The sequence below is a fragment of the Rhinoraja longicauda genome, chromosome 18 (assembly GCF_053455715.1).
Source record: "Rhinoraja longicauda isolate Sanriku21f chromosome 18, sRhiLon1.1, whole genome shotgun sequence".
Taxonomy (NCBI): Eukaryota; Metazoa; Chordata; class Chondrichthyes; order Rajiformes; family Arhynchobatidae; genus Rhinoraja; species Rhinoraja longicauda.
This window is the reverse complement of record NC_135970.1, coordinates 14,397,722-14,412,645: the sequence shown is the minus strand read 5'-3', so window position 1 is coordinate 14,412,645 and position 14,924 is coordinate 14,397,722. Positions and strand designations below refer to the sequence as shown.

General features: G+C 42.8%; 1 protein-coding gene across 1 annotated transcript in view; it reads left to right on the top strand.

Annotated features, from left to right (window-relative positions):
• The window catches only part of LOC144602068 (EF-hand calcium-binding domain-containing protein 4A-like), a 109,030-nt gene extending 94,311 nt beyond the window's left edge, over nucleotides 1-14,719 (top strand). Inside the window, exons 14-18 of the mRNA XM_078414756.1 lie at nucleotides 3,719-3,800; nucleotides 7,303-7,417; nucleotides 8,342-8,449; nucleotides 11,494-11,570; nucleotides 14,606-14,719. Of these exons, the coding sequence (XP_078270882.1) occupies nucleotides 3,719-3,800; nucleotides 7,303-7,417; nucleotides 8,342-8,449; nucleotides 11,494-11,570; nucleotides 14,606-14,696 (473 nt within the window). The 3' untranslated portion in view covers nucleotides 14,697-14,719. The remainder of the gene's footprint in view (nucleotides 1-3,718; nucleotides 3,801-7,302; nucleotides 7,418-8,341; nucleotides 8,450-11,493; nucleotides 11,571-14,605) is intronic.
• Nucleotides 14,720-14,924: the final 205 nt, after the last annotated feature.

The window sequence follows — 14,924 nt, the reverse complement described above, 5'->3', positions numbered from 1 at the left end:
AGTGCAAGGCTTTCTTTTCTCGTGGAATATGTTGACACTTCCTAGAATTTGGCTTATTGCCTCTGGAGGGAATATACAACATTTTATTCTTTGCTTTTCTTTAAAAAAATTGGTGTTTCGCCAAACCGGTTTTGTAGAAACACAGTGAAAGCTGGAACTATTGTCCTTAAGCCTGGAACCTAAATCATGCCACGTGATCATGCTTAAGGATTGAATCATCTTTAGGAACTTCACTTCTATGGGAACCCAGTATCTAGACCAACCCATTAAGTTCTGGCTTGCAATTAATGAATGATAAAAGGATAGTAACATTTGTGTCTGTCGATACCAGTTGTACAAAAACCAGATCTCTCTTCTTTCCTTCTGGGAGATCGTGATCGACTGATGGATAGGAAAGGTTTAGAGGGATAGGGGCCAAACGCGGGCAAATAGGACTACCTTAGGTGGGCATCTTGGTTGGCATGGAGTAGTTGGGCTGAAGGGCCTGTTTCCCTGCTCTATGACTCTATGTATCTATGATACATGATACAACAAACTATGTCTCTTTGCAAATTTGCACACAGCCATGTGCATTGGGACTTAGAGTAAACAAAATCCCCCCCCTTTCCCACCAACTAGCCTCATGTTGCATTTACTCTTGTATTGTTCCCAAATCTCCAGGGATTAAAGACTAATTGCTAGAGAACTGCTGGGAGGAATTTGGAAGAAAAAATATAGGGCTCATTAAAAATAAAATCTTTGAATTCTCTTGCTTCTTGTTTACCGGTTACAACAATATTGAGCGTGGGCCAAGATTGTTTGACATTTAAGAATGATCTCATTGCTGTGTGAAGGTGGTGCATAAAGAAGGGAATCAAACTAAATAAAACTACCCTAGGAATATTGGCCAACCAGTGTTGGAACTGTCGAGGTGGGGCAGTCGGAGAGAGGAAGTTATGTGATATATTTCCTGGAATGTGTTTAGCGAGGACTGGGAATCCTAGCCTGTGCCTTGTGTAGTAATTTCCAAGTGTGCTGTTACTTTGGAATTCAACTGGCATCCAGCAAGTCCAACCAGTCTAGAATCACTATAATGTAACAAGGTTACTTTCTGCGCATGATTCCCCTCACAGCAGTAAATGTATGTGACGTCCAGAAAACAAATTGTGTGTGGCTACCTGTTGGATGCCACGAAAACTGATCAACAAGTTGCACAGGTTAAAATGCTTTGACATTGGAATCACTGAAGAAGGGTCTCGACCCGAAACGTCACCCATTCCTTCTCTCCTGAGATGCTGCCTGACCTGCTGAGTTACTCCAGCATTTTGTGAATACATACCTTGGAATCACTGGAGGTGGTCTTAACTTGACGTTAACACTCCCTTCTCCATCTGGAGGCTGAGGTTGTGAGGTGGCCAGGTTACCTCTTGTGGAATTAAAATGTGTGTGGTAATTTTTGGGGTGGCACAGCGGCGCAGTGATAGAGTCGTTTCCTTACGCTGTCTGAGACCCAGGTTCTATCCTGACTACATGTGCTGTCTATCTGGAGTTTGCATGTTCTCCCTGTGATCACATGGGTTTTCTCCAGGTGCTCTGGTTTCCTCGCACATCCCAAAGAGGTACAGGTTTGTGGCTAAATTGGCTTCTGTAGATTGTCCCTGGTGTGTAGGATAGTGCTCGTGTACGGGGTGATTGCTGGTCAGTGCGGACTTGATGGGCCGAAGGGCCTGTTTCCACTCTGTATCTCTAAAGTCTAATGTCTATTGGCATTTCCAAAGAATCTGGCGGATGAAGTTTAATGTGGAGAGAAGGCGGTGAGAGGCCACATTGACTAAATGGCCCCCAAGTAAAATTATGTAGATGCTGGAAAGCTGGAATTAAAAAAAGGAAATGTAGGAGATATTCACGTGGTTTGGCAACATCTGCTGAGAGAGACATGGAACTAATGTTTAAGGTTCACGGCCGTTCACCATGGTGTAAGTATTCTTATTGTAAAGGGAGTGCTGGAAATGTGGGGATGCTTGTACATGCATCAATCCTTAAAACAAGCAGACACGAGGGTGGCTATTAGGGCATGAGTGGTACAATGGCGCAGCTGGTAGAGATGCTGTCTCACAACGCCAGAGACCCGAGTTTGATCCTGACCATCCAGTGCTGTCTGTATGGAGTTTGCACGTTCTCCCTGTGACCACGTGGGATTCCTCCAGGTGCACCTTTTTCCTCTCACATCCCAAAGACGTATGGGTGTTAGGCTAATTTGGCCTCTGTAAATTGCCCCTAGTGTGTTGGGAGTGGGAAGTGTGATCACATAGAACTAGTGTGAAAGGGTGATCGATGGTTGTTGTGGGCTCAGTGGGGTTGTTTCCCTGCTGCATCTTTCTAACAGTTCAATCAATCATTAAGAGGTTGGCTGTTAAAGCTGATCAAGTCAAGTCAAGTCGAGTTTATTTGTCACATACACATACAAGATGTACAGTGAAATGAAAGGTCACCCACAGTCCAGCAATAAGAGCAATAAAAATAAACAATTTCACACACAATCACAAACCAACACAAAACAAAAAAAAGAAACATCCATCACAGTGAGTCTCCTCCAGTCACCTCCTCACTGTGATGGAAGGCCAGAATGTATTTTCTCTTCCCCTGCCGTCTTCTCCCGTGGTCAGGCTGTTGAAGTTGCCATGTTCCAGGCCTCGCCGGACGGTGAAAGGTCCGCAGCGGAACTTGGGAGTTATAATTAGAGAGATGGAGTACAAAAGTACAAGAATTATTTTACCTCTGTACCTCACTGGAGTTTTGCTTTGAGTGCTGACCACCTAATTTTAGAATGGATTTAGAGGTCCTAGAGAGGACCCCATACGCTAACACTATCCTACACACTAGGGACAATTTTACAATTTTTTTTTACCGAAGCATATTAACCTACAAATCTGTTTGTCTTTCCAGTGTGTGAAACTGGAAGTGAGCAAAATGCAGGATAAATCAGGGCCAGCAACAGATGACCTCAGGCAAGGAGGTTCCCTGATAGGCCGATTGCCAGTTAGAGACTTGGTGATCTGCAGAGGGACATGTGGTAGCGGACTGTAGGGCTGATTAAACGACTTTTAGTGGAGGAAAGTATATGTATACGTGTGATTTAGAAGTATAATTTAGAAGGTAATTTGTAGGGCTGTGGGTAAAGGACGGAGGCAATTGTACTGATGAGATTGGTCTGCGAGGAGCTGGCCAAATGTCCTCCAGTACTCTAATAGTTTTATGAGAATGATACATTTTTCTTAAAAAGGAAAGGTTTCCTTTGTCCTTGCTACAATTTGTTCTCCTATTAACATGACATATTAACTATCATTTATCACATTAGCTGTTTATGGGACCTTGCAAGGGTGCATGGGACATGTTGGCCAGTGTGGGCTAGTTGGGCCGAAGGGCCTGTTTCCACGCCCTTCATAAGACTATGACTCTATAAAACACAGTTTAGTTATTTAGTTAAGCTGAGATCAGATGTGGGTGCTTTTAAAAAAAACCAATCTATTGAAATGCACACTTAAATTTAAGTGCTTCAATCTGTACTCTCTCAGAGGTACATTTGATTCCACGGTTTATTATTCTCCTCTGCGTCTGGTGTGGTTTAAATGAAATGAGCTGCAGATAATGCGATTTCTCTCTAATCTCTGGGGGATTACAAACTGCTGCTTCTGCACCTTTTTCAGTTTATTTTCTCTCTCTCTCTCTCTCGTGACAGGCATTGATTTCCAAGTGAAGAGTTTGGTTGTGGACAACACCCGAGTGGCCCTCCAGCTGTGGGACACCGCTGGCCAGGAAAGGTGATTGTCCGTACACCCACCCCATCCTCATTGTTGAAGGAAGGTATCTCTATCACAATCAGCCCTACGATTGAACATGGTTGACTTTTAATAGACATTAAACAATAGACAATAGACAATAGACAAGAGGTGCAGGAGTAGGCCATTCAGCCCTTCGAGCCAGCACCGCCATTCAATGCGATCATGGCTGATCACTCTCAATCAGTACCCCGTTCCTGCCTTCTCCCCATACCCCCTCACTCCGCTATCCTTAAGAGCTCTATCCAGCTCTCTCTTGAAAGCATCCAACGAACTGGCCTCCACTGCCTTCTGAGGCAGAGAATTCCACACCTTCACCACTCTCTGACTGAAAAAGTTCTTCCTCATCTCCGTTCTAAATGGCCTACCCCTTATTCTTAAACTGTGGCCCCTTGTTCTGGACTCCCCCAACATTGGGAACATGTTTCCTGCCTCTAATGTGTCCAATCCCCTAATTATCTTATATGTTTCAATAAGATCCCCCCTCATCCTTCTAAATTCCAGTGTATACAAGCCCAATCGCTCCAGCCTTTCAACATACGACAGTCCCGCCATTCCGGGAATTAACCTAGTGAACCTACGCTGCACGCCCTCAATAGCAAGAATATCCTTCCTCAAATTTGGAGACCAAAACTGCACACAGTACTCCAGGTGCGGTCTCACCAGGGCCCAGTACAATTGTAGAAGGACCTCTTTGCTCCTATACTCAACTCCTCTTGTTACGAAGGCCAACATTCCATTGGTGTTGGGAGTTGTGGGAGACGATGTCTGTTGGAACGGAAAGACGACAGCTCTAGATTATTCCTCCGTATTTGTAGATTTATCATCGGTCATGTTATGAGATACAGCATGGAAGCAGGGCCTTCGGCCCGCAGGGTCCATGTCGACCACTGATCACCCATCCACACTAGTCTTATGTTATCTCACTTTCCCATCCACCCCTTCATACCAGGGGCAATTGACAGAGGCCAATTAACCATCAAACCCACACATCTTTGGGATGTGGGAAGAAACTGGAGCACCCAGAGGAAACACATGGTCACAGGGAGAACGTGCAAACTTCACACAGGCAGCACCCGAGGTCAGGATTGAGCCTGGGTCTCTGGCTCTGTGAGGCAGTGGCCCTACCAGCTGCGCCACTCTGCCACCACATTTATCCTTGTAGAATTATTTTTTCAATAATTGGACCAATACTTTAAAAAAGTATTGGCCCAATTATTGAAAAAATAATTCTTGTGAAGTTTGCAATACTTTAAAAAAGTATTTGGAGTCAACTGGAACTAGTGAAACACCCTCTCTCCCCCTCTCTCCCCCTCTCTCCCCCTCTCTCCCCCTCTCTCCCCCTCTCTCCCCCTCTCTCCCCCTCTCTCTCCCCCTCTCCCCCTCTCTCTCTCCCTCTGTCTCTCTTCCCCCTCTCTCTCTGTCTCTCTCCCTCTCTCTCTCTGTCTCTGAGGCAGCAGCTCTACCAGCTGTATCACTGCAAATATATGTGTGTGCTGGTCCCAACGGATATCAATGTGGAAAATCTATTTCAATGAATGTGTCTGCAGTGCGAATGAGACTCCATTAGTTTCTTTAATATTGAGCAGTTGTTAATTTACTGCAGCTAAGTGCCAGAGATGTGAGTTGAAATCCTGCAGTGCCTGCTATGCAATTTAGATAGATTTAACTAATTATTCTGGAATTCTTTTTAGAAAAAGCCAATCCAATCTCAGTAACGTTCACCAAAAACCAGATGGATTATTGTAAAAACAACAGCTGATTATTTTCATAGGGGCAGCACAGGGCATCAATAGTAGAGTTGCTGCCTCACAGTGCCAGAGACCCAGTTTTGATCCTGACTGCAAGTGCTGCCAGTATGGAGTTTGGATATTCTTTCTGTCACCGCATGGGTTTTCTCCGGGTGCTCTTGCTCCCCCCTCACATCCCAAAGACGTACAGGTTTGTAGGTTAATTGGCTTCTGTAAATTGTCCCCAGTGTGTAGGATGGAACTAGTGATCGCTGGTCGGCGCGGACTCGGTGGGCCAAAGGGCCTGTTTCCACGCTGTATTTCTGAACTCTAAACTAAGTTAACTAAATAATCTGGGATTCTTTTTAGAAAAGGCCAATCCAGTCTCAGTAACGGAACCCTTCTTCAAACTGAAAGAGGAATCTGAACCTAAATGCCACTGACCCTTTTTCCCCAGAGATGTTGCCTGATTCACTGCGTTTCTCCAGCACTTTGTGTCCATCTTCGGCATAAACCAGCATCTGCAGCTCCTTCCTAAAAGTGGTTCAACACCATTTTCTCAGGGGCAACTGGGGATGAAAACCTAAAAATAACTGTTTGATATCTGAAGTAACAACAGAAAATGCTGAAAACATTCAGCAGGATAGGCAGCTGCTGTGGAAAGGGAACTGGAGCAAACATTTCAGGTCCGAGACCTGGTGTCCGAGACACTATTCTATTTGATCACATTTGAATAAAATAATCTTTCCACTTCCTGACACAATTTAAAATAACGATAATAAGACTAGACCATTCTTGCAACTGAGGTAAAAAATAAATGTCTCACCTGGCATTTGGCTGTTGGAAATATTCAAGGTTATACCTCCGATTACGTCTTGATATCAATAATTCTTTGATGTGTTTTGTACTTTTTAAATCACTTTTCATTGTTTGTCCATGTAATGATGTTCACATGAGAATACACAAACCAAAGGAGCAGGAGTAGGCCACTCAGCCCCTCTAGTCTGACCCACCGTAGGCCCAGCATGTCCATGGCGACCAACATGTCCCATCTACACTGGTCCCACCTACATGCATTTGGCCCATATCCCTCTAAACCTATCCTATCCGTGTACCTTTCTGAATGTTTCTTAAACGTTGCCTCAACTATCTCCTCTGTCAGTTTGTCCAATATACCCACCACCCTCGGCATGAAAAAATTATCCCTCAGGTTCTTATTAAATCTTTCCCCCCCTCACCTTAAACCTATGTCCTCTGGTTCTCGATTCCCCGAATCTGGGCAAATGACTGTGCATTTACCCATCTATTCCTCTCATGATGTTATACACCTCTATAAGATCACCCCTCATCCTCCTGTGCTCCACGGAATAGAGTCCTAACCTGCTCAACCTCTCCCTATAGCTCAGGCCCTTGAGTCCTGGCTACATCCTCATCAATCTTTCCTGCACCCTTTCCAGCTCAATATGATCATGGCTGATCTATGCTGCCCCCAAAATTCCTCTTCTCGGCCATTGCACCATTACCCTCCATTCCTCGATCTATCTATCTCCACCTTAAGTACAACCGGCTCTTCATCACCCCCTAGGGGTAGACAATTCCAGAGATTCATTACCAATTGTCGTGACAAAACTATTTGCAATTAGTTGGTAAGAGGTTCTGCTGACAAAGCAAAGGGCGGTCAAGATGTATTTAGTTTTAACAAACTACGAGTTTAATGCTAGTTCAATTGTCTCTTTGTGATACTTTCATTAAAGATTTCGGAGCATATCCAAGCAGTACTTCCGCAAAGCCGATGGTGTGCTGGTGATGTACGATGTTACGTCTGAGGCCTCCTTCACAGCCGTAAGGAACTGGATAGCCTGTGTCCAGGTAGGAGATTGCTGAGGGTGGCAAGCAGGTCGTTTCCATCGTATATAGACAGTTGTGGCTCCAGTGATTCTCAGAATATATTACGTTTTCACATCAATTTCAATTAACAAATTGATGTTAAAACGTAATATATCCTGAGAATCACAAGAACAACTGGATATATTGGTGTTTTGGTGACTGGCCAACTGTGGGATGAAAGCTGATGTTGGAGGGAAATGTGTGTTTGACCTGTACCCTGACCCTGGCTCTCACGTGAAGTGTAATTGTTCTCTTAGAGTCATACAACGTGGAAACAAGCGCATCGGCCCTATTTGCCCACACTGACCAACATGTCCCATCCACACTCGTTCCACGTGCCTGCATTTACCCCATATCTCTCTAAACCTATCCTATACATGTACATGTCTAAATATTTTTAAAACGTTGCGATAGTACCCGCATTACAGCTCAGATCGGGACAGACCCAGAGGAAATCTCTTCGAGCTGTGTTAAGTGGCTGTGTGAAATAACAAGTCGGTTATTTCAGGGCCTTATCAGTACACACTGGGAAATACTCTGAGTGAACCCAAAGTGTTTTCAATGATTCACATGGAGAACGTACAAACTCCGTACAGACAGCACCCGTGGTCAGGATGGAACCCGGGTCTCTGGTGCTAAAAGGCAGTAGCTCTATTACTGTGCCACCACGCTGTAGATTTGATGTAGGGAAACCTTTCAAATAGCAGTCTGAGAACCATTGGCCAGGAAACAAACTCTGTATTATGGTACCATAAAACAAAGGCTAACACATCTATTGTGGTTGAAAGTATATATTTTCCCCTGTTCGATTGATCTTAAATCTAGATTTGAGAATTGGAAATAAAAATGACAACACCATTTTCATGCCTTATAAAATGGTAAAATATTACTCTTCTGATAAAACAGGAAGGAATTGATGAAAGGGCAGTAATTTGTCTACTTGGCAACAAAACAGATGTTGTGAACTCTGAATCACAACGGGTGTCAAAAGCAGAAAGTGAAAGGCTAGCAAAGGTAAGCGATTTTAAGTCCAGATTATATTTTGCCTGCGTTTGATTTATGGAGTAATAAGAATATATTGTGGTGGATCTGGACGTGGTAGGAATCAGGCAAGATGCCAGGTAAGTGTTAACAGTACTTTAATCCAGCAACAGAACATCCACACTCTCTTCGGTCTCAAGCACGAGGTATCTCTCCAGACCCTTCAGGCAAACTCTGTAGCACTAGTCCCTTCCCCAGCCCTGTCCAACCCGTGCCGAGGGGGATGATACGGGGAGTGGCCTAATCCACACAATATGCAAAGATTAATGTCAAGAATGGTGGCTGAATTTGCAGTTGTAATGTTGCTGAGAATGCCAACTATTACTCTTGTTGATGCATAAAACCAATTTCTGACCTATTGAAATAAAAAGATGCTCTTGGTGATCCTCTGCTCATCACAAGCTTGTGTTGCTGTTTTACAAACCCGGGCAACACACAACCTGGAGACACAAAAGCCTGTAGATGCTGGAATCTGCAGCAGACAATCAGCTGGAGGAACTCGTCAGGTCGAGGGTCTCCACCTGGAACGTCGACAATTCCTTTCTCCCCCTCCCCCTCCCCCCCCCCTTGCTGCTTGACCATAGAAACATAGAAAATAGGCGCAGGAGGAGGCCATTCGGCCCTTCGAGCCAGCACCGCCATTCATTGTGATCATGGCTGATCGTCCACAATCAATAACCCATGACCATAATACCGGAAGACATAGGAGCGGAATTAGGCTATTTGGCACATCGAGTCTGCTCTGCCATTCTCTTGCTTCTCCCCATAACCTTTGACACTATTACTAATGGAGAACCTATCAATCTCTACTTTAAAAACACTCAATAACTTGGCCTCCACCGCTGTCTGTGGCAATGGATTCCTCAGATTCACCATCCTCTGGCTGAAGAAATTCCTCCTAATCTTCTGTGTGTGTGTGTGTGTGTGTGTGTGTGTGTAATATTACAAGTAGTCAGACACTAATATGACAGGAATATATATTGTTAGTAAGTGAGGATACTTGACAGTAGTTAGCTTGGTGAACCCATGACCACAATGAGTGGTTGAGGTCAATACTGTTGATATCTTTGGGGGAAGGTGGGTACTGTAGCGAGAAAATGAGAGTTTATAGATTGAATTCAGTCAAATAAACATCTTGGGAAGAGGTTTGGGTTAAGCATCACTCGAGTGTAGACTGACTGGTCGAATTACAGTCGGTGAGGACTGATTAGTCAACTGGCAGTTGGTGTAGACTGAGTGGTCAAATGGCCTGCTCATTTGCGATAGGTTTTATGTGACAAAGACACTGAGTTCTGAGGGTAAAAGAGGACGACATATCGCGTTCATATTTCATCAGGTTGAGTCTATTGTATGAGTGGTTGTTTCAGTAGTCCATTTGGATGAGTTCCAGCTCTAGCTGATAATTACAGACCGATTATTTCGAAGTGACTTGTCAAGAGGAACAGAATGAACAGTAAAAGGTCCTTCGGCCCACAAAGTTTGTGCTGAAATGATGCCAAGACCAATTTTTATCTGCCTGCACAGAATTCATATCGCTCCATTCTCTGCATACCCATATACCTATCCCAAAGTCCCTCAAATACCATTATCATATATGCCTCCACCATCACCCCTGGCAACATGTTCTAGGCACAAACCACCCACTGTGTGAAACAATTGCCCCACACATCTCCTTTAAACTTTAAAAATAGCGCTAATCTTTTTATGGGATCTTGTATTTGAATTTTACATATATGTCATCGATATTTTTTTTAATTATCTTTTTCTAAGTGGGTACTTGTAGGATCACTGAATTCTCAATGATTTGACAAAAGCATTTAAAACCTTTTCTTCAGGCACAATGGTTATACGGCATCAGAGTAAAGCATTAAAATATTTGTAGACCTTAACTAAAAACTGAACATATCACAACTAACAAAACAATGAAACCACAGAGTTGCAACAAAAAGACTAAAGACTGAACATGACTAGCAGATAAAAGACACGAGACACTTGACTAACAACTTTCACACAGAACACACTGCTGAAAACCAGGCTTCCTTATCTATAGAATGATTGGGATGTTTCAAACACCTCGTCCCCACCTCAGATCATTGTTCATAGTTCTGCCAAGCTCCTATCAGTTTATTGACTCAAAAACCTGGAGTAACTCAGCAGGTTAGACAGCATCTCTGGAGAAAAGGAATAGGTGACGTTTAAGGTCGAAACCCTTCTTCGGTTGTCCTATCAGTTATATCCCTGAGTTCAAAACCTGTTCCTTGCCACTGTGTTTAGCAAACCTGTTGCTAAGTAGTTAAAGTATTGTTTAATAAACTAACTCAGTTTTCTGCAAGCCCCTACAATACGCTATTTAAGGCTGCATGTATTGCCCGACCCTAGACACCCAGAACAAGTGGCTATGGATCTTTCCCTTTCTTTTATTGTGATGTCACTTGATGTTGAATATCATTATTGGAATTTATTGGAAATAAAATATATCCATGAATGACTTGAAAATATAAACACAGCTTAACAATCCATTAGTCTGATTTATTCAATCTTTTACACAACTTGTACATAAGGTCCACCACAGAAATTACCATTTGCCCAAGGTATTTTAACAATGTATTTATCGGGCAACACTGTGTCACAGTGGTAAAGTTGTTGCCTTACAGCGCCTGATACCCGGGTTCAATCCAGATCTTAGGTGCTATCTGTATGGAGTTTGCACGTTCTCCCTGTGACAGTGTGGGTTTACAACCGGGGGGCACTGGTTTCCTCCCACATTCCAAAGATGTGCAGGGTAATTGGCTTCCGTAAATAGACAATGTGTCGGATAGAACTATCGACAAGTGATCATTGGTCGGCACGGACTCAGTGTGCCAAAGAGCCTGTTTCAACACTGTACCTGTAAACTAAAATCAGACTGGAAGGAAGATGTTTCTATCTCTTTAAAATGGGATTAAAGTTTACAATGTAAAGTATGCCATACCTGGTAAATACTGACTAGCGAACTTCTGTTTTTTTATATGTATTAGGAGTACAATGCAATTTTCTATGAATGCAGTGCCAGATCTGGATACAACATAATGGAACCACTGATGCATGTGGCAAGGTAAATTGTGGCTTATATCCACGTTTGAAACATGTTTGCCTGAAACAATAAAACTGCTGAAATCTGTCTGTTTTCATCAGCTTTGTCATTGGTAAAGGAGTAAAAAGAAGTAAAGACATTGTTCAACATTCCATGCCCTCCTGATGTTGAGGCAATGTGTCAAATGTGTCCAGCATTTCCTGCCCTGAAGATGTTAGTGCAAAATGTCAAATGTTAACACTGCCTGGCAATTATTTGTGAGCTCGTGACAGGGCAGGCATAGCTGTGGTGCAACATCTCATCTCAAAGAGGAAACCTCGGGCAGTGCTGCGCTCCTGATTAGCAGCCCAGAGTGTGTTCTTAGTCTCAGGAGTGGGTCTTGAATGCCAACCTTCTGATCCGCAGGTGAGTGTGCCATGTCTGGGACAAGGCTGACATTTCAAAGTAATCAGCATTCCAAGGTCGGAAAAAAAATCACCTCATGTTGAAGCCTGAAGGATGGAGTTTTTGTTGAGAAACTACGTGAAGTTCAGTCCATTCAAATCTTTTCATGGCTACAGGTACCTCGTGATTTATGTAGGGGTCACGTTCTTGAAAATAATTCAGAAATGCTTAATATGCTGTAAACTATATGTGGCTACGCTGCCAGGTGTAAATCTGAGCTTGTTATTCCAAAAATATGAGCACGTAAATCAAGCTTTGGTGTTACATGAATAAGCACGTTACTTCAAAAACAAATAAATCAAATGCGTGTAAATCGCGAGGTGCCTGTATTTAAATATATTTATGTATGTCACTTGATGTGGGACGTTAGTTGCCGTTATCGAAATTATTGGATGTAAAATACATCCCCAGGTGACTTGCAAATATAAACACGGTTCTTTACTTGTCAGTGGTTAGATTGAAAAACCCACTAGAGTTGTTGAGGGAAATACGATCGATACCTTCATGGGAATGTGTATGACGATTGGGAGTAAAACCAGTTTAGTTTGGAGATACAGCATGGAAACAGGTCCTTCAATCCACTGAGTTCACGCCAACCATCGATCACCCGTACAATAATTCTATGTTATCCCACCTTCATATCCTACACACTAGTTGCAATTTACACAAGCCAATTAACCTACAAGCCTGCAGGTCTTTGGACCCAGTGAAAACCCATGCAGTCACAGGGAGAATGTTCAAACTCCGCACAGACAGCACCAGTAGTCAGGATTGAACCCAAGTCTCTGGCGCTGTAAGGTGGCAACTCTACCACTTGCACCAATGTGCAACCCTTACTGTTTGATGCTTTAAATGGAACTGGCTTCTTATGGTATTTTATTAAATTTTATAAATGACTATGAGAGAACGGCTTAAAATAGGTATCACAGCAAACTGGTAGGAATATTCTGCAGTTTGATAATGCTGTAGAAACTTAAAAAGCAGCTTGCATTATCTTGATTTCTGGAGAATTATTTAAGCTTGAGTTGAAGAAATAGAGGAATCCATCTAACCAGTTGCTTAAGTTGTTAAGGTGTGTTAAGGATAGGATGTTTTGCTGTGCAGGCCTCCACCAAACATTGGCCTAGTCCCTAGAGTGCCTAGTTTTGTCTTTAGTTCCAAGAAAAGCAAAAGCATTTGATTTAATGAAGTGATGATACATTCACCAAATTTAGAATTCGTTTTTAATGCAATGGATAACTAGAAATGGTTTAGTTTAGTTTATTATTGTCAAATGTACTGAAGAGCTTAGTTTGCATGCTATCCTGTCAGAGAAAAGACTATACATAAATACGATCAAGTCGGCCACCGTGCACACATAAAGGATAAAGGACAACAATTAGTGCATAGACATAACACTGAAATCCGATAAAGTCCGATTAAAGATCATTCAAACATTTCCAATGAGGTAGATAGGTCAGGACCGTATTCTAGCCGATAAGTGGACTGTTTAGTTGCCTGACAACAGCTGGGAAGAAACTGTTCCTGAATCTGGAAGTATGCGTTTTCAAACTTCTGTATCTCCTCCCTGATGGGAAAGGGGAGAAGAGGGACGGATCGGGGTGAGACTGGTCCTTGATTATGCTGGTGACCATGCAGAGGCTTTGTGAAGTGTAGATGGAGTCAATGGATGGGAGATAGACACAAAAAGCTGGAATAACTCAGCGGGGCAGGCAGCATCTCTGGAGAGAAGGAATGGGTGACATTTTGTGTCAAGACCCTTCTTCAGACTAGTCATGGGAAAGGGAAACGAGAGATATTAACGATGATGTCGAGAGATAAAGAACAATGAATGAAAGATATGCAAAAAGGTAATGATGATAAAGGAAACAAGCCATTGTTAGCTGTTTGTTGGATGAAAACAAGAAGCTGGTGCGAGTTGGGTGGGGGAGGGATGGAGCGAGAGGGAATGCCGGGATTACTTGAAGTTAGAGAAATCAATATTCATACCACTGAGCTGTAAGCTGCCCAAACAAAATATGAGATGCTATTCCTCCAATCTGTTTTTAGCCTCACTCTGACAATGGAGGAGACCTAGGACAGAAAGGTCAGTGTGGGAATGGGAAGGAGAATTAAAGGTGTTTAGCAACCGGGAGATCAGCTAGGTCCAGGCGGACTGAGCAAAGGTGAGGCAGGTTTTTATGGTTAATTGGCTTTGGTAAAGATTGTAAATTGTACCTAGTATGTAGGATAGTGCTAGTCTACGGGGATCACCATTCGGCGCGGGCCGAAGGGCCTGTTTCTGCGCTGTATCTCTAAACTAACCGAAACTAAACATTGGAGAGCATTAGACTGTAGTATATCTGATCATGTCATTCAAAATGCATTGATATTAGATCATGTGACCTAAGCTGCAGGGATACTGGGCAATGAAATTCAAAATAAAAGGCAAATAAAGGAAATAGTGGAACTTCTTCAGCAAAAGGTTCAGGATATTTATTTTAATACTGTATTAACCAACCAAATGGCATATCGTGTGAAAATGTGTTCTGTTGAAATTTGTACAGTTAGCAGACTCAAAACAAAATGGTATATTTTTTATTAAACACTGTTTTTAAAACGTCCGCTTGCAGATTATTAAGCGAACAGGAAGACAAACAGAGAGAAGACGCCTTGCACCTTGAAGATGATGTCTGTGACAAAAAAAAAGGCTGCTGTAAATGAAAATGAACAAAGAACAACCACCACTGCCAGAGAAATCAAATGCTTGAATGCATTTATGGCCTCACTAGACATTTCTGAGCTATAAGAATTGCTCTGTGTTTCACAACATTTGCCTTGGAAACCCCTTTTCTCCCTAACCCTTGAGTTTGTTATAATTTTGAGCGTCTATTGCACAGATTAAACCCTGACACAGGTGATAGAGTATTGTGTAAGCACTGTAATTTTAGA